We start from the raw sequence: 25,039 nt of genomic DNA, 5'->3' as shown, positions 1-25,039 counted from the left end.
TCCCAGCACCACTTACATATAGCTTTTTAAGTTTGTGTTTTTGTTTCCTTCAGATAAATACCTAGAAGTAGAATTGATAGTTCATACAGTAGTTCTATTTTTAATTTTTTCACGAATCTCCATACTGTTTTCCATAGTAGCCGCACCAATTTACTATCCCACCAATGGTGCACAAGGATTCCCTTTTTTCCACCTCCTCACCAATACTTGTTATTTCATTTTGATGATAGCCATTCTAACAGGTGTGGGGTGATATCTCATTGTGGTTTTGATTTGCATTTCCCTGATGATGAGTGATGTTAAGCATCTTTTCATGTATCTGTTGGCCATCTGCATGTCTTCATTAGAAAAATGTTCAGATAACCTGCCCATTTTCGAAAAGTTTTTTTTTTTTGCTATTGAGTTGTATGAGTTTTTTCATGTATTTTGGATATCAACCCCTTAGTAGGTATATGATTTGCAGATATTTTCTCCCATTTGATAGGCTGTCAATTCATTTTGTTGATGATTTCTTTTGTGTGCAGAAACTTTACTTTGTTATAGTCCCAACTTGCATTGTTTTGCTTTTGTTGCCTTTGCTTTTGGCTTCAAATCTAAAAAATCGTTGTCAAGACTGATGTCAAAGAGCTTACTGCCCGTTTTCTTTCGGGAGTTTTATGGTTTCAGGTCTTACATTCAAGTCTTTAATCCACGTTGAGTTAATTTTTGGGTATGGTGTAAGACAGTGGTTTTCCCAACACCATCTATTGAAGAGACTGTCCTTTCCGCAATGTGTATTCTTGGCTCCTTTGCCATAAATTGACGATATATGTGTTGATATACTTCTGGGCTCTTTGTTCTGTTCCATTGATCTATGTGTCTGTTTTTAATGCCAATACCATACTGTTTTGATTACTATAGCTTTGTAATATAGTTTGATACCAGGGAGCATGATGGCTCCAGCTTTGTTCTTCTCTCTCAAGATTGCTTTGGCTATTTAAGGTCTTTTGTGGTTCCACACAAATCTTAGGATTATTTCTCCTATTTCTGTGAAAAATGCCATTGGAATTTTGATAGGAGTTGCATTGAATCTGTAGATTGCTTTGGGTAGTATGGACATTTTAACAACATTAGTTCTTCCAATCCATGAGCACAGAATATCTTTCCATTTATTTGTCTTCTTCAATATCTTTCACTAATGTCTTAAAATTTTTAGTGTACAGGTCATTCACCTCCTTGGTTAAATTTATTCCTAGGTATGCTCTTCTTTTTGATGCAATTGTAAATTATAAATGAGATGGTTTTCTTTTTTTTTAATTAATTCATTAATTTTTTTTGGCTGTGTTGGGTCTTCATTGCTGCGTGTGGGCTTTCTCTAGCTGGGGCGAGTGGCGGCTACTCTTCGTTGCGGTGCATGGGCTTCTCATTGTGGTGGCTTCTCTTGTTGCAGAGCACAGGCTCTAGGCACACGGGCTTCAGTAGTTGTGGCACACGGGCTCAGTAGTTGTGGCTCACGGGCTCTAGAGTAGTTGTGGTGCACGGGCTTAGTTGCTCCACAGCATGTGAGATCTTCCAGGACCAGGGATCGAACCCATGTCCCCTGCATTGGCAGGTGGATTCTTAACCACTGCGCCACCAGGGAAGTCCCTTAATTTCTTATAATTCACTATTAGTGTATAGATACATAACATTTTTGTACATCGATTTTGCATTCTGCAACTTTACTGTATTTGTTTATTCTAATAGTTTTTGATGGAGTCACGTGTTGTCTATATATAATATCATGTCATCTGCAAATAGTTTTATATCTTCCTTTTCAATTTGAATGCCTTTCGTTTCCTTTTCTTGCCTAACTGCTCTGGCTAGGATTTCTAATACTTATGTTGAATAGAAGTTGTGACGGGGGCATCCTTGTCTTGTCCTGATCTTTTTTTTTTGGCTGTGCTGTGCGGCTTGCAGGATCTTAGTTCCCCGACCAAGGATTAAACCCCCACCACAGCAGTGAAAGCACTGAGTCCTAACCACTGGACTGCCAGGGGATTTATTATTTTTTTCCAGTGTCTATCTTGTTCTGATCTTTAAGGAAAAGCTTTCAGCTTTTCACCACTATGGTGTTAGCTGTGGGCTTGTCATATATGACTTTTATTATGTTGAGGTATGTTCCCTCTATACCCATTTTGCTGTGAGATTTTTATCATAAACGATGTTGAATTTTATCAAATGCTTTTACAATACCTATTGAGATGGTCTTTTGGTATTTATCCTTCATTTTATTAACGTGGTGTATCACATTGATTTGCAGATGTTGACCCATCCTTGTATGTCTGGAGTAGATGCAACTTGCTAATGATGTATGATCCTTTTAGTGTATTGTTGAATTTTGTTTGCTAATATTTTTTGTTGAGGATATTTGCATCTATGTTCCTCAGGGATATTGGCCTATAGTTTTCTTGTGGCATTCTCATCTGTTTTTGGTGACAGGGTAATGCTGGCCTTGTTTTAAAAACAAAAATGAGTTTGGAAGGGTTCCCTCCTCTTCTAGTTTTTGGAAGAGTTTGAGAACTGATATTACTTCTTCTTTGAATGTTTGGTAGAATTCACCAGTGAGGCCATCTGGTCCCAGACTTTTGTTTGTTGAGAGGTTTTTGATTACTGATTCAATCTCCTTACTAGTAATCGGTCTGTTCAGATTTATTTCATGATTCAGTGTTGGTAGGTTGTATGTGTCTAGGTATTTGTGTCTTCTAGGTATTTATCTGTGTCTTCTAGGTTGTCAAATTTGTTGACATATAATTGTTCACAGAAGTCTCTTAGGAGCCTTTGTATTTCTGTGGTATCAGTTGTAATAGCTCCTCTTTCATTTCTGATTTTGAGTACTCTCTTAGATTTTTCTTGGTGAGTTTAGCTAAAGGTTTGTCCATTTTATCTTTTCAAAGAACCAGCTCTTTCACTGATCTTTTCTATTGTCTTTTTTAGTCTGTATTTTATTTCCACTCTAACCTTTTCTTTCTTTCCTTCTAACTTTGGGTTTCATTTGTTCTAGTTCCTTGAAATTTAGTGTTTATTTGAGCTTTTTGTTTCTTGATTTAGGTGTTTATTATTATGAATTTCCCTTTTAGAACTGCTCTTGCTGCATCCTGTAAGTTTTGATATGTTGTATTTCCATTTTCATTTGTCTTAATGTATTTTTTATTTTCTTCTTTGACCTATTAGTTGCTCAGTAGTATATTGTTTAATCTCCATATATTTTTGGATTTTCCCATTTTCTTGTAATTTCTATAGTTTCATACCATTGTGACTGGCAAAGATGCTTGATATGATTTCAATCTTCGTACATTTACAAACACCTGTGGCCTAATGCTGGGGCATGTTTCATGTGCTCTTAGAAGAATGTATTCTGTTGCTTTTGGATGGAATGTTCTGTATGTATCTTTAAGTCCATCTGGTCTAATGTGTTTAAGGCCAATGTTTTGCTTATTGATTTTCTGTCTGGATGATCTATCCATTGACGTAAGTGGGGTATTAAATTTCCCTACTATTACTGTATTGCTGTTTATTCTCCCTTTTTTTTTTTTTTTTTTTTTTTTTTTGCTGTACACAGGCCTCTCACTGTTGTGGCCTCTCCCGTTGCGGAGCACAGGCTCTGGACGCGCAGGCTCAGTGGCCATGACTCACGGGCCCAGCCGCTGCGCGGCATGTGGGATCTTCCCGGACCATGGCACGAACCCGTGTCCCCTGCATCGGCAGGCGGACCCTCAACCACTGCGCCACCAGGGAAGCCCCATGTTTATTCTCCCTTTCAGTTTGTTACTATTTGCTTCGTATATTTAGGTTGCTCGTATTTGGGTGTGTAAATATTTACACATTATATTCTCTTGCTAGATTACCCTTTTTTCCTATAAGGTCTTATACATCTCTTATTGGGTTTATTCCTAAGACCTTAAGAATTGTGATGTTAGTATAAACTGGGTATTTCAAGAATTATGTTTTCTAGTAGTTCGTTGTTAACTACCATGATTTTCTTACTAATCTCTTAATTTTTTCTTGTTGCATTGGCTAGTATCTCCGGTACGGCAATGAAAGACAAGGTGACAGAGGGATCTTTACCTTGTTCTATTTTAAAGGAACTTTAAATATTTCACCATTAAGTATAACGTTTGCATAGGATTTTAGAAAGTAACATTTATTAGATTAAGGAAGTTTTTGATTACTACTTACCTAAGACTGTTATTTTTTAAATAAAAATTATGAATGGGTGTTTTAATTTTTTAACAGTGGTCTTTCTGACTACTGAGGTGATTATATGGTGTTCTTCCTTTAATCTGTTAATGTAGTTTATTCAGGAGAGGCTAGGCCATGTTGTGAAAACTTACAAGCCCTGAAATCTCAGCAGCTTATTGGTAAGTGCAAATTCATTTTTCATTCGTGTAAAGCCCAGTGTGGAACAGTGGGAGTCGTCCCTGACTGGGGTCCCTCCAGTTAGGGCTCTGCCATCTCAACACCTGGAATCTAAGTATGCCATGATGGAGAAAGTACACATGGAGGTGGCACCCTGTTCTCAGTTCCCCAGGAAGGAAAGGCGTACCAGATGGGAATGCCCAAATAAGGGTCTAAGAAAAGGGATCAAGTACTATCATCACTCCATCCTTGCATTTGAGGATGTGCCCAATGGGGAGTCTTGAGTTTTACGTTATCACTGGTTTGGGGTTGCTAAGATTATAATTTTTGCATCAGTAATTTTGCCTATAATTTTCTTTCTTGTCCTTGTCTGGATTTGGTGTCAAGGTTGTCTTCCACTCATAAAACAAGTTGAGAAGTGTTTCCCTTCTTCTGTTCCCAGGGGCATTCGCCTAAGACTGAAGCTACGTGTTTAGCATAAATTACCTGTTAAGCCTGTCTGGACCTGATGTTTGTGAGTGGATTTCAAATCCAACTTAATTTCTTTAATGTTAAGTACCTCTTCTTTGTAGTACTTATCATGGTTGTAGTATTTCACTTGTATCATTTTTAAATTAAGAGGATTCAGTGAGGTAAAGCTGCCTGCAAAGTGCTTGGTACTCAATATATGCTAAGTAATAATAGTGGTGACAGCTCACCAGATACTGTTCCAGGTATAACTTGCTGAGCCTTCACAGACTGTATAAGGTAGAGCTGTCACTACCCCCACTTCCAGATGGAGAAACTGGGGAACAGAGAAGGGACCACAGAGATGGGGACAAAAGACCCCCCCCAACACCCCCTGCCAGGCGCCCAGCCCACGAGGAGGTCACAGAAAGGAGACAGCTCAGTCGTCACTCTGACAGACACACGCGGCATGTGGTACACAGGTGGCCGCGGCTTTCATCTGTGTTTATTTTCCTTTCATATAAAAGTTACAGGTTTGAAATGTCTGCAGGAAGATGCCACCATCAGCCAGGTTAGTCGGGGATATATTACAATGTAACACTGGGGAGGCGCGGGGCCGTGGGAGGGAGGCGCTGCTCAGAATCGGGGCTTTAATTCAGCCCTGGCGCGTGCCTGCCCTTGCCCTGATCCACCCACACCTGCAGGTGAGACCTGCCTCTGCAGGGAACGAATCCTCCCGAGGGTGTCTTTGTTGTAAAGACTGATTCGTACAGCTGATCTGGCCCCTGAGACAGACAAACCACAGCCAGGCTGGCAACTCCCAGAGCCAGAATGTGTCTCGATGAGGTCAAGGTGGGGAAGCCTGTCAGCCAATAAGTTAAAACACACATTGCACCTGCTGTCCTCATGCAGGGTCACCTGGCCACGCCGGCCCCTTGTCCACCTGCACTGCCTGCCCAGTGCCTCGGCTCAGAGCCAGGGCTCCCGGCAAGGCGGGGAGGTGTGGGTGCAGGGTCTGTTCTGAATTGAGGGACGGTGAAGCCCCCGAGCCCCGTCCAGCTCGCGGCTGGGACGCTGAGCCTGAAGCACAGCGTCGACAGTTGCCCGCCTATGGAGGGAGGCCCCAGGGAACCGCAGTCCACACAGCCCATGGGCCCTGAGCACACAGCGGCTGCACACAGCAGCAGCAGAGCAGGGCCAGGCCAGGAGGAAGATGGGAAGGAGGGAAAGACTGAAATGAGAGGACTTAAAAAAGCGGGAACAAACTAAAACCCAACCCCACACACAATATTGTTCATAACCAGCGACTCTATACACACACTCTTTAAATAATAAAGTGACGCGTTCCGCCCGCTGCTGCAGGATCGCTGCCTGAGGGGTCGTAACTGACATTTCACAGATTCCTCCCCTCTGTGCACAGGACAGACAGCTTCTTGACAAAAGCTGTTCCAAGACCCATGAAGGACTCAAAGTGACGTGGCTGTTTCTTTAAACAGTTAACAGATGTTGCTTTCTACTTTTGTTCTGTTTAAACTGGGCTAAGCCCGGGTTGAGCCTGGTGTTCGCCTGCCCGAGTCCCAAACCCAGGAGAGGTGAGCTCTCAATTACGTAAAACGAACAAAACAGGAGGCGGGCAGCCGCCGGATTCTGATGGCAGCCTGCCCGCAGGCCCACGTCTGGCTGGCGCGGAGGCCAGTGGGCGTGGAGAGCCCCCGCAGACCTCGCCTCAGCTCGTCCACCGCAGCAGCGGGGCTGGTTCTGGAGGACGAGGCTGGAAAGAGCACCTGCTTCTGAAGACGCTGTGTCTCGCTGCCGGCTGGCAGGTGAGCCGTGGCCCTCAACCCCAGGGGGCGCCTCCGCGCCAGGGACACCCTGTCCTTCCCACGGGAGAGCCGGTCAGGCTGGCAGGTCTGATGAGCAAAGGGGAGCCCCTTTGGGCCCACCAGGCTCAGCGCCAGGGACGAGGGGAGCCCGCAGGGCGGGACGGATAGGAGGTGGAGTTTAAGGCACACGGCAAGCGACAGGGGAGGGGGCTGCCGGCCTCCCCCCCAACAGAAATGCCCCTCTCCTCTCCCCAGATTAACTCACCAAGAGCTACTGGCCCCAACTCAAAGTGTGTTTCTTGGATGGTCAAGTCCTTCCTTTCCAGCTGCTGCTTCCCAGCTCCCACGGTGCCAGAGGATGGGGAGGGCCGGTGGGACGGGGCGGAGCAAGTGAAGAGGCGAAAACACGACAGCCACGGCTGCTGCCTGTGACCCGGCAAGGGCGGGCCAGTACCGCGACGGGAGCACCAGCCCCAGGGCTGCTGAAAGGCCACCTGCCGTACCCTTCTGGGCCAGGTGAGAAGCTCACATCATCCTCCACTTAAAAAGTAGGACATGGACAGTGAAAGGAGTCTTCCCCGGGTCTCCTCTACTTTGTGCCCACCCACCTGAAGGTTACGGGGAGAGCAGCCCCCGCCCCGAGGCTCCTTGGGCCTCTACTCATCTGTCACTTCAGGAGATTCAGAAGACTCCCGCCATTCCTGGGCTGCTGCTGAAGTCCCTGCACTGCTCCCAGGCTTGGGGGGAGGGGGAGAGAGGGAGAGCGGAAGACACAGCAAAAGCAGAAACCCGAACCAAACCCAACCCCCCCGTTCACAAATCAGCAGTGAGGCCGCCCGCTGGCTCCCCGGGGCCGGGGGGGCTGCTCCTGTGGGGGAGGGGCGGGAAGCTGCTGCGGCTCCGGACGCCTGCCCAGCACAGCAGCGGCCTGGACGGGCCTGGTGGCTCTGAGGCCAGGACACGTGCCACTGCCACGTAACAGGTCCAAAGTCCCTTCCGGCCTCGGAGCGGCCCTCTGAGCCTCTCGAGTTCTCCTCGCTTGCGGCACCTGCTCCTAGGTCTTCTCTTCCCGGTCTGTTTTCCTCCGTGTTATGTTCCTGGGTTTGATTTTCAGAGAGAGTTCCCATAGCGCCTCCTCGGCCAGGTGGTCACTGAAGTCATTGAAGAAGTTGATGATGTCGTCGTTTCTCCGGATATCATAGTGCCTGGTGGAGGGAGGAGGGTGGCCAGTGAGAGCCAGTGTGGGCCGAACAGCCCCAAGACCCCTTGGAGGTGCCACGTGTGCCGCCCCAGCAGACTAACGGGGCAGGGGTGCCCACCTGTGACGCTTGTGCTCAGAGCGTGAGCTGCACCCCAGAGCTGTGCTCTGCTCTGTGCAAGGGCTCCCGGAGCAGCACCCTGCAGCCAGGCTCCCCTCTGCACGAGGTCCCAGGGAGACCCCACTGCCCTGGAGTAAGGAGGGCCAGGGCTTGCCAGCCTCCCCCGCCACGGGATGGTGGAGGACAAGCTGGCGGCCAGCTCTGGGGGTAGGCCCTGTGCCCCACTGGCAGGAGCAGCTGTTGGGTCCCCGGGGGGTCTCTGCTCAGTGCACCCCGCCCACCCGGTCCCTCAGGGCGGCAGTACTCACGCCTGCTGGAAGCACCGCATGCTGTCCAGGATGTTGAACTGCTGCCACCGCTTGGAAAAATTCACCTTCCCGTCAATATAGTCTGGGTTTCCCAGGTGAACGAAGGTGAGGTCCTGCAGGATGAGCCCCCTGGGAAGACGAAGAAGCAGGTTAGACTCTGGAGGGTGACTTGGCAGGTAGTCAGCTGATGGGCGAGCCGGAGCCCGAGCAGCTGCCAAACCCACAAGCGCGTCTGCGTGGAGGAGCGGCGCGAATTCCTGACTCAGGTTCTGGTCTCCGGAGAGCGGGCTCAGGCCCACCTGCTACGGAGCCTCTTCAACAGCCGTCCCAGCCCAGCAGAGCGGTACAAGTAACAGATGAGCAGGAAAGAATGACACCACCCTGAACTTGGGTGGCGGGGTGGGGGTCACACGCTGTCATCAAACAGGGCGCAAAGCCCCGTGGCGAGTGGGGGCGGGTCTTGCACAGGGAGAGCCCAGCCCGGGGGGCACAGCCACGCCCACCCAAGCAGCCCGGCTGGGGAGGGGTGTCGTGCTCGGCCAGGGCAGGAAGGCTAGGAAGCACGGCAGGGCCGTCGGCTGCAAGGTGTACACTTCGGAGCGTGGCGGCCAGGGCCGTGCCGCCGCACACTCAGCCCGGGACAGCGCTGAGCCTCCTGTCCCTCTGGGAGATTCCCACCGTCCACTAGCATATTAAGGGGTCCGGTGAGTCCCGCACAAAGAAAACTGTTTGGCTTCAATTTTTCCTGCTGTTTCCCAAGCTTACGTGACATGGGATTCTTTCTGGTGAGACACGTTTAGTCCGTGGCCCACACGTGGGGAAACGCTCCCTGAGCTGCCTCACACCAAGGACGCTCAGGGTTCCTGGGGTGACAGGAGCGCCCTCCGGGGGCTGTGATGTGCAGCTAAGCTTGAGGACAGCTGGACTACAGCACGCTGCCGCTGGTGGGGGAAGAGAGGTGCTACACGGCTGTCCACACGGGCGCCTAAACAAGCCCACTGGCAGATGAGGGGAGAGAGGAGGCGTGGGAGGACCGGGCGGTGGGGAAGACTGAACCATTTTCACTGGGCCCCTCTTTCATTTAAATTGTTTAACGAGGAGCACATTTTATTTTTAAAGTTCAAACAGAAGCACAAACGTCTGGGTTGGAAGCCTTTAAGCGAGGGCTTCTCTATGGGGAGCCCACTGTATCTTCCCCAGAGCACACGAGGGGCAAACCCAGTTGGGAGGCTGTACTCACAGGTATGGGATGCACGGCGGCTCCACCTCCGAGAGGGCGGCCCGGTAGGCGCGGAAGGAGGATGAGCTGTCAATCAGCGTGCAGTACTCCGCCAGGCCCTGTCAGGAGGGACGCGCAGTCCGTGAGCACAGCGCCAACGCTGGGGCACCGAGCCCCGGCCCCTCCCCCCACCAACCCAGAGCCAGACCCCGCCCCAGCCGCAGGCAGGCCAGGCCTTCCGTGGGTAAGTGGCCCGTGGGGCCGCGGTGCCGACAAAGAACCGCGTCTCTGAGCAGCCAGTGCCCCGTGTGCTGGACCTCGAGCTGGGCTCCTGCTTGGCTGTGCTCAGTGCTGCAGCCCGCCTGAACCTCAAAAGCACACACTGGACCATGTCACTCCAGGTCCCGAGCCTGCCTTCGCGCCTCACCGCGCTCAAGGCAGAGTCCACCAGGGATGGCGGGTGAGCTCGCTGCTCCTGCACGCAGCGTGGGTGAGGTTTTGCCTGCCTCTCACCTTGATGTGTCACCTCCTCCAGGAAGCCTTCCCTGCCTCCTCAGGGCCTGTTATGTGTTCCTGGAGCAGCTGGTGTGAATGTCCCATTTCTCCATACACCACTGTCTTGTAACTGTCCCTTTATGTCGCCCCCTGAGACGACCCCCAGGTAGCCCAGGCGACACAGCCCTGTGGGCTTTGTCTCCCTTCCAGGAACAGCACCCACACAAAAATAAAGGTCCAATTCCTTGCCAGGTCCCCCAAGACCCCTGTGATGCAGAGCCATCCTCCCCAGTGATGTGGCCACACTGGCCTCTGTTCTCCTCTGTCCCCTCTGATGGGAATTCCCCTCCCTTCCCAGGAAGCTCCTATTCGGGTCATGGTGTGATCGACACCTCCTTAGGGGGCCTCCCTGACCCCCAGGCTGGCCCAGGCTCCTCGTTCACATGCTTGCTCAGCACCCCATCCCCATCCTTCTCCCTGCAGTACCTGCCCTGAAGATCTCCACCTAATAACAGGTCTAGCCTGTCCACACTACATCCCAATGCCTAGTGCGGTCCGCACCCAAAGGAGCCCCTCTAGAAGCCCGGATGGAGGGCAGGAAGCAGAAGGTGAAGCTGGGGCCCAGGCACGGTTCTGCGGTACAGGCAGCAGGACATGACGTGACAACCCCGGCACTCACTAACACCAAGCCCTGCAGGGCCCAGTGACTGGAGATTAGAGACAGGAAACTAGGGCAGGGCGGGGCAGAGCTCGTCCCACCACAGCCAGGTCTCGTGCTCGTGTCCCACAGCTGCCCTCCCAGCCGCCCACCTCTGAGGTCTGCTTCTGCCACTCCAGCCTGCGGATGGGGGCCGAGTCCAGCGCCGACAGGATGGCCAGGTAGGAGTTGAAGTTGTTCAGCTTCCGTAAGTGCTGCAGAGAGAGGGTGGAGGCAGGGATGGGCGGGCGGGCGGGCGGGCAGGCAGGGGCTCCTGTGGCAGGCTCTGGGGAGGGTGCCCACAGTTACCTTCATGATCTTGATGAACTTCAAGAGCAGCCGTTCCCTGTCTTGGGCCTTTTCCTGTAACATGATGATGGACCGGACCCTGCACAGACCAAGGGGAGAAAGAGACGGTTGAGCTGACCCGTCTCTCTTCAGGCCTCTGGTGGCAATGGGATGGGGGCACCTGTACCAGCTGGCCAGGAGCCCGTGCCTACGGAGTGCCCCGGGCTCACGAAGCACCAGGTGTACCCCCGTCTCTGCTCTGAAGGAGCTCATGGCACCCCAGGGGTAGGTAAGAGACCACAGAGAGATCCAGTGGCTGGGACCTCTGACTGTGCGGATGGACGCTCTCCCGGTGAGCGCTGACCGTGAGCACCACGGCAGCTGGAAACGCTCAGTGAGTGGCCTCAGGATTAGCTCGGAGATGAGTGGGCGTGTGGCTAAGAGGCCACCTTGCTGGCCATGAGGGAGGGCACCTCTCAGAAACTTAGCAGCAACCAAAGCCAAAGGCCAGCCTTGCACGAGGACCTCACGGTGGCCTCGACCCCCTGTGCTTTCACAGGGGCCACCGCCCGTCACCCAGAGAACGTGCCCCTCTTCTGACCCATTAAAGGGCACTGGCACCGAGTCCACCTTGAGCACCGCGGCTCTGAAGGGGCCCCACCCGCATCTCCTCCTAGGCAGGCCCCAGGGGGTGTGTCTGGAGCCCCCGCGCCCAGCAAGGGGCGGGGCTGGAGGCCATGCTCAGGGCTGCACGGCTTGTCTGCCCTGGAAACCACCTCGTCCTCTGCTGGGCTGCTACGCTGAGCATGTGCTGCTGACGAGTGAAACGCGTCCTGCGGTGCAGAGAGAAGCAGGGCACGTGGGAGAGGACCCAACTCTCCTCCGAAGAGCGGTCCTTGGAGCACTTAACAGACAGACGTGTCCCTGGCGGTGGGTCAGTACGAGACTGCCTGGCCGCCACACCCAACCATCCTCTCCTGAGGCCGAGAGGCCGTGGACACCCTTGAGCCGCGTCTTTAAGAGTCAACAGTTCTGCTGTATGTTACAACAGAAATGCACTTTTGGGCTTCACTTTGCTTTAAGAATTGAAGGCTAAATAAAAGTATTAATACAGCCACTCCTTTGCTTTACTTCTCTTTCAGGCAGAGTCAGTGTGAGGATCAGTCCTGAGGCCACCTGGCAGTGGGGAGACTGGCAACGACCAGTGCAGGATGGCAAGTTTAACACCCACTCCCCTGCCGCCTTCGATAGCAGACATGACTAATAAGTCCTGGCTGAGTCCTCCTCCACCCACCCCCCAGGTGGCCCCTTCCAACGTGCAAGACACGCCCTGTCCCGTCCCTGCCCTTGTCCTGTCTCTGGTTCACAAGGAGTGCCCACAGGGCCCCAGAAGGAGCTGGGAGGAATGAAAGGGCGCCTCTTTCTCCTTGCCCGGGGCGCTCTCTGTGAAGGACACGCGGGCGCCCATCCAGAAGTGCTGTGCACCGAGGGCCCTTCTTACCAGTAGGACATGTTGTTGAAGTGCTCTGTGAACTGGGTCAAGTTGGGGCTCTTCTCCTCGTTCTGCTCTTTGGCCCAAAGCAAAACCTCAGGAATCTGAAAAAGCAGGTAGACCGGATAGAACCTGGGCCCGCTGGCTCTGCTGTGACGCGGTGGCTTTTCTCACTCGGGGACAAGCAGCAGCACTCACCAGGGCCGGGCACAGCCCTCCCCCAGCCCCACACGTGGCCATACCTCTATCTTATAAAAGAGCTCGGCATCTAGTAGTGTCAGCTGCTCAGCTATCTCGTGGCTGTGAAAGTCATGCAAGGTCCCGGGCCTGGAAGACAGAGGCACAAGATGAGTGGTCAGTGGACGGGACGGTGGGGGCCGCACTTCGGGCCTCAGAGCTGAGGGAACACGACTTGCTTCACAGCAGCACGGAGGCCACGCAGCAGGTCGGGGGCGGGTCAAGACCGGACTGCACTTCTCTCCCTGGGACCATGGGGCCTGCCTTCCTCCCTGCCTCCGCCCGGCAGGCTCGGTGGCTCCAGTCGCGAGCCCGCAAGCTCAGCTGCCTGAGAACGCACAGCCCGACCCCACTTCAGGGCCCAGTGGAAACAAAGATGGTGCCATGTGAATGGAGCTGAGACACCAACAAAGAGGTGATAAGTCAACAAACCTCCATGGTCTCGGGAGAGGGCCAGTGGAACCTCTACACAGGTGGAACCTCTACACAGGTTCTCAGGAACGGTCAGGATGGCACAGGGGGCGGTAAGAATTAAGTTGCCACGTTAGCGCCGGGAAGAGAATTAGGCGCTGACCACAGCCTGAAAGGCGTCCCTGTCCCCTGTCCTGGTAAGCCCCTACACGCCCTGCTGCCCCACTTCCTACTAAAACGGTGATCAGTCATACAACGTAACCCGGGAGAAGAGGCCCAGCCCCGGGGGAACCCCTGGGCTGTCCCTGAGGCACCTCGTCCCAGGGCCCGGGCAGTACCGGGAGGTGAGGTGGGGAGGCCGGGGGTGCGGGGGGGGCACTGAAGGAAATGGAATGGAGAGACGGCTGCTGGTACGGCTCTCGCCAGAGGCAGGGCCCGGAGAAGCCCAGGATGGACGGCGGGTGGCGCACCTGGCTGCTACGCCCCTGGCCGCCAGGGGCTGGTCGGAGTTGGCACACCTGAGCAGCTTCTTCTGGTCCACCTTGTCCAGGATGTTCTTTCGGAGCACCCGGGCCAGACTGAGCTCCCCGCTGCACACCAGGCGGAAGACCAGCTCCATCAGCAGCTTCAAGATCTCTTCCGTCAACTCCACTAGGCTAAAGGGCCAAGGGCCATGCGGTGAGGGGCAGGGATGCAAGCATAAGAAGAGGGCTGCTGCCACGGGGTCCAGAAGCCCCTCGAGACACCTGAGACACCCACCAGCAGAGCTGGGAAACCTCTCGTGGGAAGAGAGCCAGAGAAGGTCTTGGGATGGCTGTCTGCATCCTACAGAGTGCCGGGAGTGGTCCCACTGGCAACAAATAACTGCCATTCTCTCAGCAAATGGTCACTGGCACTGGATAAGCACCGGGGACCATGCTGCGGCCTGGGCTATGGAAACAAATCCTGCCCCAGGGGAGCTCCTGATCCCACAGGGGTGATGAATCACCACGACGAGGTCTGGGCTCCACAGACCAGACAGCCCTAGGACGCCCCTGCACAGTATTCTCCACACAGTGTTTCACAGCCCCACCCCATAATCACTAAGGCCACCCCCCAGCAGAAGGTAAACACCTTGAGGGCAGGGCCTGGGTGGCTTCCTTACCAAGGGCTCTCTAGATCTAGGAAAGGGACCTTGTGCTTTGTGTTTGTTAAATGACTGGAAACGGCAAATGCCACTCAGTCAGGGGACCGTGGAAAGATGAAGAGGGCAGCCAAGGTCTAAGCCACGTGCCAGAGGGATGGCCCCACAAGGAAACCAGGGCTGGGCCGGGCCAGGGCGGGGCTGAGGGGACAAGCCATTCTCCCCAGGGGTCGTGTTGAAGCAGGCAGGAGTGAGCCCTGTCCAGGGCCTTGGGCAGTGCTCTGTGGGCACAGAGCCCGGGAGACGCAGGTGAAATGTGACGGGAGGCCCAGAGCTCTGCGGGGAAGCCTGTACCCCAGCGGGGACCCCGAGATGCCCACGGTCTGCTGGGCCCCCTCCCCGCCATCCCCCGGGGGGAAGGACTCACCAGAGCTCGTCCACCACCCGTACCAGCACGAAGAACGTGTTCTTGCTGACGCGCTTCTTGAATGTGTCGGCAAAAGGAGAGAACTTCTCGTACGTGGGCGCAGGTTAAAGAAACAACCGCCCTCACGGGTAGGGACGGGGAAGTGAGCGGGAGGGCCGCCCTCCCCCAGCCCCCCTTCCCTGAGCGAACCCTGGAAACGAGGGCACGGGGAGGGCAGAGGACCTGTGCGGGGTGGCGGGGCCGCAAAGTGAGGTTCAGCCCAGACCTCTCTGACCCCATTCTCGACCACCACCCTCTCCTGCCTGCACAACCGTCTCCCGGCACTCCCAGGCCTGCCTCTCTGTTGGGATCAACCCAAGGCTCCTGTGACCGCTGAAATGCTGAAGGCTGCATCGCTGAGCTCAGGCAGAGAAAGGTGGTCAGAAAGCACTTGCCCTAAAATCCCTGGGTCCCTGGGGAAGGCGCACAGCCCCCCCCCCCCAGAGGGGTCTCCCTCCGCCCCCGTCACGAGTTCCCATCACCCTTCCACAGCTTCAGAGGCTGCCTGCACTTGTGCCCTTCAAACACCTGGCTACTTCCTCCCTGAGGCCGTGGGGTCCCCCTTGAGGGTCACGACTTCTCACTGCCCTCGTGTTCACCAAGCCTCCAGACACTTCTGTGGCTCCACACCGCCTGCTCTCAGGAAGGAGCTGTGCACCAGGGACAGCGCCGAGGGCCGGCAGCACATGGGACCCACCAGCCAGCTGCGCCCAGGATCTCGATGCTGCAACACGTCCGTTAACATGCCCGAAGCGCCAAGCAGGGCAGATACTGAGATGCCGAGTCCGAGAGGCCTGGGGGGTGCTCTCCCTCCAGGCTGCCCTACGGGTCACTTAACCTCTCTGAACTTGTTTCCTTAATTACACAGTAGGAAATACTATCATGGCGCCACATAACAAATGGCAGTGATGTGTGTGTGAAATGGTACAGCGGAGGGAGATTACCCACGCAATCGCTCAGCAGCATAACCGACACCAGGCCGTTCTCAAGTGTGAGTTACTGTCATTCGCTGATCCAGGCCTGTGCGTGAGCCACTGAAGGTGGGAGGCGGGAGGGAAGGAAGTCTCTGCACATGGGGGCCGTCCAGTTCTGAGGGACCAGGGCCCCGAGGGGGGGCCAGGGGAGAGAGGAGGACAGGAGGCAGAGGAGGCACACGGGAGGGAGTGGGCGAGCTGGGAGGGCTCAGGACTTCTGCCCCAAGGGACAGCGGCTGCCCAGCAGATGGCAGTCATGGGCTGTGACGCGGGAGGACGCTGAGGGGCAGGGACCCTGGGCTGGAACAGTAGCTCCTTCGCCTTGGCAGGATGGGCAGGTTTGGACCTGAGAAAGAAGCAATGGAAGTGTGTCCCTCCAGGCCTCGGGATCTTCCTTGGCCACTACTGTGGGGAGTCGTATCTGAAAGGGTGAGCCCGTGGGGTAGATGTGGTCGAGGGGCAGGAGGCGACGGTGCTCCCCTGCTGGGTCCGCCATCTGGGGGAGTGGCCGTGCCTGGCCCTGAGGTGGTTCTCTGGAGTCCTGATCCCCTCAAACCCTGCGAACTTCATACCCATCACCCCTAACGCCCTGGGGCTCAGCTCTGCAAAGCCGCAGGTGCCAGTGACCTGGGTCTCCGCAGGGGCCCGCACACTCCCACCCTCTCAGCGTGCACCAGTTCTTTCTAATTCTTTCTCAGAATCACCCAGTGATCACAACTGCCATTAGGCAGCACCCTATGTTCCAGGCACTTCACATAACGTCACTCAGCCCTTTTACAGACGAGGAATGAGGCTCAAAGAAGCCTTGCCTGAGGTCCCAAAGCTGGGCCATGGCGGAGCTGGGCTGAGCATCTCCCTCACTCCTGCCCGCAGCTCCCTGCGCGAGGGCCGTGTGGGCACGGAGGCCCCTCTCCCGGCGCCAGGAGGCTCTGTGCAGTGAGAGGTGTGACGCCAGGGCTGAGGCACGGGCAAGGATATCTGTACTGCAGCTTCTTGATGAGCTCCTCAGGGGTGATGAAGGTCCTGTAGGTGGTCAGGAAGGCCTCGCAGTACAGCACCAGGTCTGGAGGGAAGAGCGGTTGATTAGTGAGGCTGCCACTGGCGCAGGGCACGGACAGGCAGCACACCTGCTGCAAGTACATGCCACCTCTGATTACACACTGAGAGCTTCCTGTCTGCCTGAAGACGATGATTCAGAGTCTTAGAGAATACAATTCAAACTCATCAGCAGGACTCTGAAGCTAAAGCATAGGTAACACTTTAGGTGGCAGGGCCCAGGAACAAAAATCTTGGGAATTTCCACATAGTGAGAGACCTAAGAAAAGGCCGAAGGGGCTCAGCCTGGCATGTGGCTGGACACTCAGATGTGCAGGCTCTGGTGTCAGGGGAGGGCAAGGCCCACTGGAAGAAGGGGTCCAAGGCTGCACCCCCTGAGCCATGGGGTCTTCCAGCCATTGGTGTGGTCTCTGGTCTGCAGGAAGCCACCTGCCCAAGGAGCTTGCTGTGTGGCCCAGGGCCTCTGCCTCAACCGCCCATCCCAGGGACAAATGACTGGAGCCTCAAAATCTTTCCACTGATAAAACCGAGCGGAAGCCCCAGCGGGCAGCAGAGCCTCCTCTGCCAGGCACGGCCAGCACCGACTGGAAGGTCCTCGGGTTGCCCTGCCTGCAGGGTTCCCTCTGGCCTTGGCTGCAGCCGGCTGCACCTGGCAGGTCAGCAGTTTACTGCTCAGGGCTGAGGACTGGGGCCAGCTCCCACTTCAGCCTTTTACTACTGGACAAAAATGAGAGCTGTTTCTCATGCCAGGCTGAGGATGGAGCTCTGACCTGTCCGGCACGGAGGAGGGTTTACTGAAGAAGGCAGAGCACGGGCTGTTCCCGGGGGATGTAAGCAGATACTCCCTGAGCACTTCCTATGTGCCAACTTGCTCAGTCTTCACACCCACTGGGCACTTTGAACCTCTTCACAAAGCTGAGTCAGCTGAGGCCGAGAAGGGACGTGCCCAGCAGCGGCCCAGCCTGAGAACGCACGGCCACGATTCAAACTCAGTCTCCAGGACCGCACTCTGCCTGGCTCAGAAGAAACCCGGAGGGCAAAAGCGTGGCTGTGGTGAGTTTGTGGGAGCCATTTCTTCTTTTTCTCTAATTTTCCAATTTTCAGCAATGCAAACAATTAGTTTTGTACTACTTTCATAATTTAAAAATTCCCAGAATCATCTGTGTAACATACTTTGGGAAATCTGCTGTAAAAACATAGGGACCAGGTTGTTTACAGAAATGAAATTGGTGGGTTAGGGTTTCATGACTGGGGTGTTTTAATTCCTACACACCTTACTTTACCATTGCTGTTCCATCATCTTTTTAATAATTTAAAAAACGTAAAAAGGAAGTGTGTGTGGGGAGAGGCCGGGCCCAGCTGTGGGGCGTGTGCACTGCAGGCCCCTCCCACCTGACCAAGGTCACGGGCACCGGCCTTACAGACCCTCCTTTTCCTCCTTCCAGAACACAACTTGGAAAGACAGCTCCTCTGCTAGCAGAGTCCACCCAACAGAAAACAGGCCCTGCTTTTCCAGCCCTCTCGAAGGATCAGGACGTGAAGGGGTGTCTCTGTGCTGAGAGTGGGGAACCCTGTCCTGTGCAGGTAACGCTGCTGGAAGACTGGACGCTCCTGACAGGACCTCTGCCCCAGGAAGCTCCCAGAGGAGGAATAAAGGAAACCCAATCCAGCGGTCTGGAATAGTATAATGGGCAAAATATCAGGAAAAGCATAAAAAGCTACCCGCACATCAACGTAATTTTAGCACTATCGTTGAACATGTCGCTACTCAAGGTACCGTCTGTGGAGCACCTACCAGGTGCCGGGCTCTGCACCTCAAACTTGCCCCTTGATGATCCTGGGGTCCTTACTACCCTGCACCACCAGACGACACGCTCTGAGGGGGTTGGGAAGCGGAGGGTCTGGCTCTGAATGCGGGTCACCTGTCCCCCATGTGGGCACTCCCTACGGTAACCCAGCAGCACCAGGACTGCTGTTCTGACCCGCTCAGGGCTGGAGGAGAGGAGAGGGCAGGGCGGTGGAGCCGAGCAATGTCTCGGTTCAGCGGGACCAGCCTCCTCCAGGAAGCTCGGGCATAGAGGCCGCCGCGGCCGGCGCTGCCGTACCTTTCCTGTCCGTCTCAGTAGCGTGGACCAGTAGGATGTCACCAGATCCTCCCCGGACGTCTGGTCCGTCGTCGCCCTGCAAAACCACAGCAAGGGAGGGCGTGGAGCAGAACGCAGCTGTAAGAAAGTCTGCTTAGGGAGTCACAAGCAGGGACGAGATGACAAAGACACGGTGTTGCAGAGACGCCAGGTCCTCTCTGCCCCGCCCTCCCTCACTCCGGGAGCAGCGTGGCCGGGCTGCAGAGGCCAGGTGCGCCCATCCAGCCCGCCCACCACGTGGCACAGCGCTCTGAGGACACCACTGGCTCAGGGGGGCATGGCTCCGGTCAGTCTTTCCCTGTTCACCAACCCACGGCTCAGGGCAGAAGAGGGGACGGAGGGAGCCGAGGGGGAGGCAGGCAGGACCGGCACCGGCCCTTCCCAGGATGATGGTGGAGGCGGCAGACCACTTCCAGGTATGCGCATGTTCCCAAAACTGCAGCAAGCTGCCCTAAACCTAAACCTGCTTCCTCAGGTGGAGGGAATCACTTGTCACATCACATGTTCTTCCAGGGAGCCCTTCTTAGAGGAGTGAAAAGTGTCACAAAGATGCTCCATTAGGGGCTTCCCTGGTGGCGCAGTGGTTAAGAGTCCGCCTGCCGATGCAGGGCACACGGGTTCGTGCCCCGGTTCGGGAAGCTCCCACATGCCGTGGAGCGGCTAGGCCCGCGAGCCATGGCCGCTGAGCCTGCGCGTCCGGAGCCTGTGCTCCGCAACAGGAGAGGCCACAACAGTGAGAGGCCCACATACAGCCAAAAAAAAAAAAAAAAAAAAAAAAAAAAAAAGATGCTCAATTATATCCGATGTTGCTTACACTGACCGTGGCCTGCCAGTTAAGGGAAAAGTCTTATTTTCACATGAGCAAACTGAGGCCTTAACTCATAAAGCTGGCCTGCAGCCACCGGCCCCATACGCTGTAATTCCGAAGGAGACCACGCCCCGCGAGCTTCCTCGTGTCTCTAGCTCTTGGAGATGCACCTGCCTCTCCAAAGCTTCAAGGTTTTTACGCTGGAGGTGTCTTGGATTTCCAGCTAAGACAGGGCAGCTCCGCCCAGGGCCTGATTTTTCAGAAGAAATTTCTGGCAAGAGTCACGAAACATCATTCTCTCTGCAGAGGAGCCAGCCCTGCCTTCCCTGTTCCTCTCTGCTGCAGCCTAGCCACGTGTGTGTGTACAGCACAGCCGCCTCCTCGGTGGGGGTCGAGGCTACCACTGGGAGCCATTCCTCCGTGTCCCTGGAACCGCTGGGCAGCAGGGGGCAGGAGGCCCTCTCAGGTCAGCCCCTCTTACTGTGCCAGGTTCGGGCACCGCGTTTACCCATGAGGCTCTCCTGATAAGACATGGGACAGAGGCAGCCTCGGTGGCCAGGCCTGGAATTTCTTAATTAGCTGTGCTTCCCACGCTGACACTACACTGGGGTCATTCTGTCATTAACAACATAAAAATATCTTGCACTAGCGAGGGCTTACCACACACGGGCTCCGTGCTGAGCACCCTCGTGGATTTCGTTCTCACAACACCCTCCAGAGTCCTGTCATTTGGGGCTTAGAGAGGACATGTCACTTGCCCAAGATCACTCTCCAGAAGTGTCACAGAAGGGGACGGCACACTTCCTCCTGGAAGTCACCCATGTGCCCAGGGTCTTAGAGCACCCACGGTGGCCCAGGCATGGGGCCAGGACGAACGGGATGCCAGAGTCCACCGCCCAGGAGGGCCACCTGGGGGGGTCAGCACTCGGCATGGGCCTTTCTGTTTGGGACACCTGCAGGTTCCCCTCTCAAAGCCCCCCACCCTCTTCCCGGGCCAGGCCCTGCACACGAAGGCCTGTGAGGAGCCCACCTCTTGCTTGAGCGTCAGCCTTGCCATAATCTCACTGTGGTCAGTGAGGGACAGCTCGTCTACATCCTCCTCCGACTGAGCCTCTGGAGCATCTGGTGACTTTGGGGCCCTGGAGAGAGAAAGGGTTTGTGTGGTGTCAACAGACCCTGAGCTCCACGGCTCCCGGGGGCCACGGGGGTCTTGTGGTACAGCTGCTCCCCTGAACGAGTCCTCCCCGGACTGCAGCTCCAGCGAGAAGCCCAGACCCGCTTCCCACCCCTCCACAGGGGGCCCGGGGGTGGACAAGAGGCCGGGATGCAGACTGGGTTTCTAGTTCTGCTCCTGATAAGCTGCGTGACCTGGGGACAGTCCCTGCTCTCTCTGGACACTCCATCAGTAAGTGGAAGGGATTAAGCTCACAGAGCAAGAAGGTTCCACTGAGCAATTTGAAAAAGTAATGGTCTCAGTCACCTGTGTCAAGGCCCACAGACCGCACGGACTGTCAGTACTTAAGGAGAGAATGGCAAAGGGCCAGCGGGACGGGGGAACAAGCCAGCACGATCTCAGTGCCATCCCCAGGTCTTTCCCCAGGGCCACCTCTCTAGTGGACTGAAGAGGAGCATGAAGCAGGCCCCTGTCCGCGGGTGCCGGTGGGCAGCAGCATGAGCAGGGGCCCAGCCCGAGCCAAGGGCAGGGAGGGCTTGAAGATGGGACAGGCAAGCTGAGACTGCAGCGCTGAGTACGAGTTTGGTGAAGGGGGAGGAGAGAACCTCCAACAGACGAAGCACATGGGGAGCCTGCAGACGGGGGACACGAGGCAGACGGATGTGGGGCCTGCAGGCACCGCGCTTTCCCCCGGCATTTTCTCCCATATTCCCATCATTCTCATGATCGATCCTGTGAGCCACTGACTGGCCTTGTGGTCGCAGGCTTCATTTTTAACCCTAAGTATCTGAGACATTAAAACCTGGGCCTTTTGGGAATTCCCTGGCAGTCCAGTGATTAGACCCCGTGCTTTCACTGCTGAGGGCCTGGGTTCAATCCCTGGTCGGCAAACTAAGATCCCACAAGCCACACGGTACAGGCGAAAAAACCCAAGTCAAAACAAACAAACAAAACCCCCTGGGCCTTCAGTAAGACAACATGGATGGGCCAGAGCAAAACCATGCACAGTCCTGGGACGAGCCCTCAGCTGCATGTCAGCGTCCAGTTTGTGGCCTGGCCTTCATGGAAAGAGGACAACATCCCAGTGACCGCTTCTAGCCAGTCAGCGTGCTTATCCTTCTGCTTCTTGTGCAGGGGCCACCTGAGCTCTGAAAAATGGCACCCCTGGGTCCAGTGGAGCTAGAGCCCATGAGCTGCTGTTGTCTGGCACAGACGCCTCTGCCACTACGCGTTAGACTAGAAAACCCATCACCCCCTAACACGTGGGGAGACCTGAGCCTGGGCCACTGAACCAGACTCCGTGTGGACGGTACTGAGGGGCGGCCAGAGTAGGCTGGGCAGGCAGCCCTTGTCAACAGGCCCCTAGAGAATGCCTTCTATTTTTTTTTTCCTGTCTCTTGCTATTTTTACCACATCTTTAACCATTTATGTTTAGACCTGACAATAGCAAGTGGGTATTGCTTAGCTCTGTACCCAGGACTCCAGAAGTAGCCGAACCTTAGCCTAAAGAGGGAGGAAAAGCTTGAATTTGTGGAGCATTTCACAAAGAAGGGGAAGTCAACATGACGTCGCAGGTGGCAGGGCTGATTCACAGGTCCTGCACATTATCCTTTCTACGTGTGGACTGGAGAAATTTACTACATATTTCTAAACCTGGGCAGGTTTGACTCATGCTAATGTTGAAATGTTACCAAAGATGAAAGAGACATATGGCTAAATGCAGAGATGACTCCTGATTGACCCTGGTTCCAAAAAATAAGCCTTATAAGACATATTAAGGAGAACTAGGGAAATGGAAGATCATTTGCGTATCAGATAATGTAAAGAATTTATTACTCTTCTTAGGTGTGATAATCATATCGTAATCAGGTAGGCATCTAAAATTTTTTAGGAGACATGCTGAAATACTTAGGGGCTGAGTGTCATGTCTGTGACTTACTTTCAAATACACACTACATACAATTTACACACTATCTCTAGAAACTCACAATAAAAAGTTTGGTGGGGGGGAACCTTTTACACTCCTTTATTACATTTGAACTTGGAGGAGGCAGAAGGGAGGCTGGCCTAGGATTTGAGAAAGAAAACACTGTTGTGGGTAATTTGTAAGGTGAAGGGTACGCGTGGAGATGCTCAAGAAGCAGTGGCAGCCTGTGTGCCAGCAGGAAGGCTTCTGAGGGGTGCAGTTATCAGTGATTTTTCTTATTTTCTTGTACGTTTCTATACTTTCCATGTTCTCTACCCTGAGCATGCATAATTTTGAGAATCAGAATAAAGGGAAGAGTGTACACACATATCTCAGAGATACTGTGGACTCAGTTCCCAACCACTGCAATAAAGCAAATAACACAATAAAGTGATTCACATGCATTTTTTTCATTTCCCAGTGCATATAAAAGGCATATTTAGGGCTTCCCTGGTGGCGCAGTGGTTGAGAGTCCGCCTGCCGATGCAGGGGACACGGGTTCATGCCCCGGTCCAGGAAGATCCCACATGTCACGGAGCGGCTAGGCCCGTGAGCCATGGCCGCTGAGCCTGCGTGTCCGGAGCCTGTGCTCCGCAACGGGAGAGGCCACAGCAGTGAGAGGCCCGCGTACCGCAAAAAAACAAAACAACAACAACAACAAAACAACAAAAAAAGGCATTATTTATACTATACTGTAGTCTTAGTGCAATAGCATTATGTCTAAAAAAACAGTAGGGACATCCCTGGTGGTGCAGTGGATAAGAATCCGCCTGCCAATGCAGGGGACACGGGTTTGAGCCCTGGTCCGGGAAGATCCCACATGCCACGGAGCAACTAAGCCCGTGCGCCACAACTACTGAGCCTGCGCTCTAGAGCCTGCGAGACACAACTTCTGAGCCTGAGCTCTAGAGCCTGCAAGCCACACCTACTGAAGCCTGCGTGCCTAGAGCCTGTTCTCTGCAACAAGAGAAGCCACCGCAATGAGAAGCCCGCGCACCACAACCAAGAGTAGCCCCCGCTCACCGCAACTAGAGAAAGCCCGCACGCAGCAATGGAGACCCAACGCAGCCAAAAAAAAAAAAAAAAAATTAAATTAAATCTTAAAAATCAATCAATAAAAATTTTAAAAGTGTACATACACCTTAATTAAAAAATACTTTATTGCTAAAAAAATGCTAACCCCCATCTGAGCCACTGGTGAGCTGTAATCTTTCTGGGGGTGGAGGGCCTGCCTCGATGCTGGTGGCTGCTGACTGATCAGGCTGGGGCTGCAGCGATTTCTTAAGACGAGACCACAGTGGAGTCTGCCGCACCAACTGGCTCTCCTCTCACAAACACTTTTCTCTGGAGCAGGCGATGCTGTTTGCTAGCATTTTACTCACAGTGGAAATTCTTCCAAAATTGGAGTCAGTCCTCTCAAACCCTGCCGCTAATATGCTAAATCCGTTGTTGTCATTTTGATAATCTTCACCGCCTCTTCCCCGGGAGCAGATTCCGTCTCAAGACATCACTTCCCGTGCTCATCCGTAAGAAGCAACTCCTCCTCTGTTACAGTTTTATCATGAGGTTGCAGCAATTCAGTCCCATCTTCGGGCTCCACTTTTCATTCTAGTTCTCTTTCTATTTCTACCACATCTGCAGTGGCTTTTTCCACTAAAGTCTTGAACCCCTCAGTCATCCAGGAAGGCTGGAATCAACTTCTTCCAAACTCTCGTTAACGTTCGTATTTTGATCTCTTCCCGTGAATCATGAATGTTCTTAATGGCACATAGAATGGTGACTCCTTTCTGGAAGGGATTCAATTTACTTTGCCAGATCCATGAGAGGAATCACAAATTACGGTAGTGACAGCCTTACAAAATGTATTTTTTAAGTAATAAGACTTGAGAGTTGACATTACTCCTTGATCCAGGGGCTGCAGAACGGATGCTGTGTTATCAGGCAAGGAAACAACACTGATCTCACTGCATATCATCTCCATCAGAGCTCTTGGGTGACCAGGTTCACTAACCATGAGCAGTACTTTTTTTTTTGGTACGCGGGCCTCTCACTGTTGTGGCCTCTCCCATTGCGGAGCACAGGCTCTGGACGCGCAGGCTCAGTGGCCATGGCTCACGGGCCCAGCCGCTCCACGGCATGTGGAATCTTCCTGGACCGGGGCACAAACCCGCGTCCCCTGCATCGGCAGGTGGACTCTCAACCACTGCGCCACCAG

The 25,039-nt window shown here is 54.0% G+C and overlaps 1 protein-coding gene across 6 annotated transcripts in view; it reads right to left on the bottom strand.

The window, feature by feature from the left end:
• Positions 1-7,701: 7,701 nt before the first annotated feature.
• The window catches only part of RAPGEF1 (Rap guanine nucleotide exchange factor 1), a gene marked incomplete at both ends in the record, with an annotated part of 149,417 nt that continues 132,079 nt past the window's right edge, over positions 7,702-25,039 (bottom strand). For all 6 annotated transcript variants that reach the window (XM_079707223.1, XM_079707221.1, XM_079707225.1 and 3 more), the window contains 12 exons: positions 7,702-7,852; positions 8,275-8,403; positions 9,515-9,612; positions 10,799-10,900; positions 10,995-11,073; positions 12,475-12,569; positions 12,708-12,792; positions 13,584-13,769; positions 14,664-14,749; positions 16,648-16,739; positions 18,838-18,913; positions 20,715-20,823. In XM_079707223.1, coding sequence (XP_079563349.1) covers positions 7,702-7,852; positions 8,275-8,403; positions 9,515-9,612; positions 10,799-10,900; positions 10,995-11,073; positions 12,475-12,569; positions 12,708-12,792; positions 13,584-13,769; positions 14,664-14,749; positions 16,648-16,739; positions 18,838-18,913; positions 20,715-20,823 — 1,288 coding nt within the window. The remainder of the gene's footprint in view (positions 7,853-8,274; positions 8,404-9,514; positions 9,613-10,798; positions 10,901-10,994; positions 11,074-12,474; positions 12,570-12,707; positions 12,793-13,583; positions 13,770-14,663; positions 14,750-16,647; positions 16,740-18,837; positions 18,914-20,714; positions 20,824-25,039) is intronic.

Source organism: Hyperoodon ampullatus, assembly GCF_949752795.1.
Source record: "Hyperoodon ampullatus genome assembly, chromosome: 6".
NCBI classification, from domain to species: Eukaryota; Metazoa; Chordata; class Mammalia; order Artiodactyla; family Ziphiidae; genus Hyperoodon; species Hyperoodon ampullatus.
The sequence above is the reverse complement of the archived record's forward strand: the minus strand, read 5'-3'. Positions and strand labels throughout refer to the sequence as shown.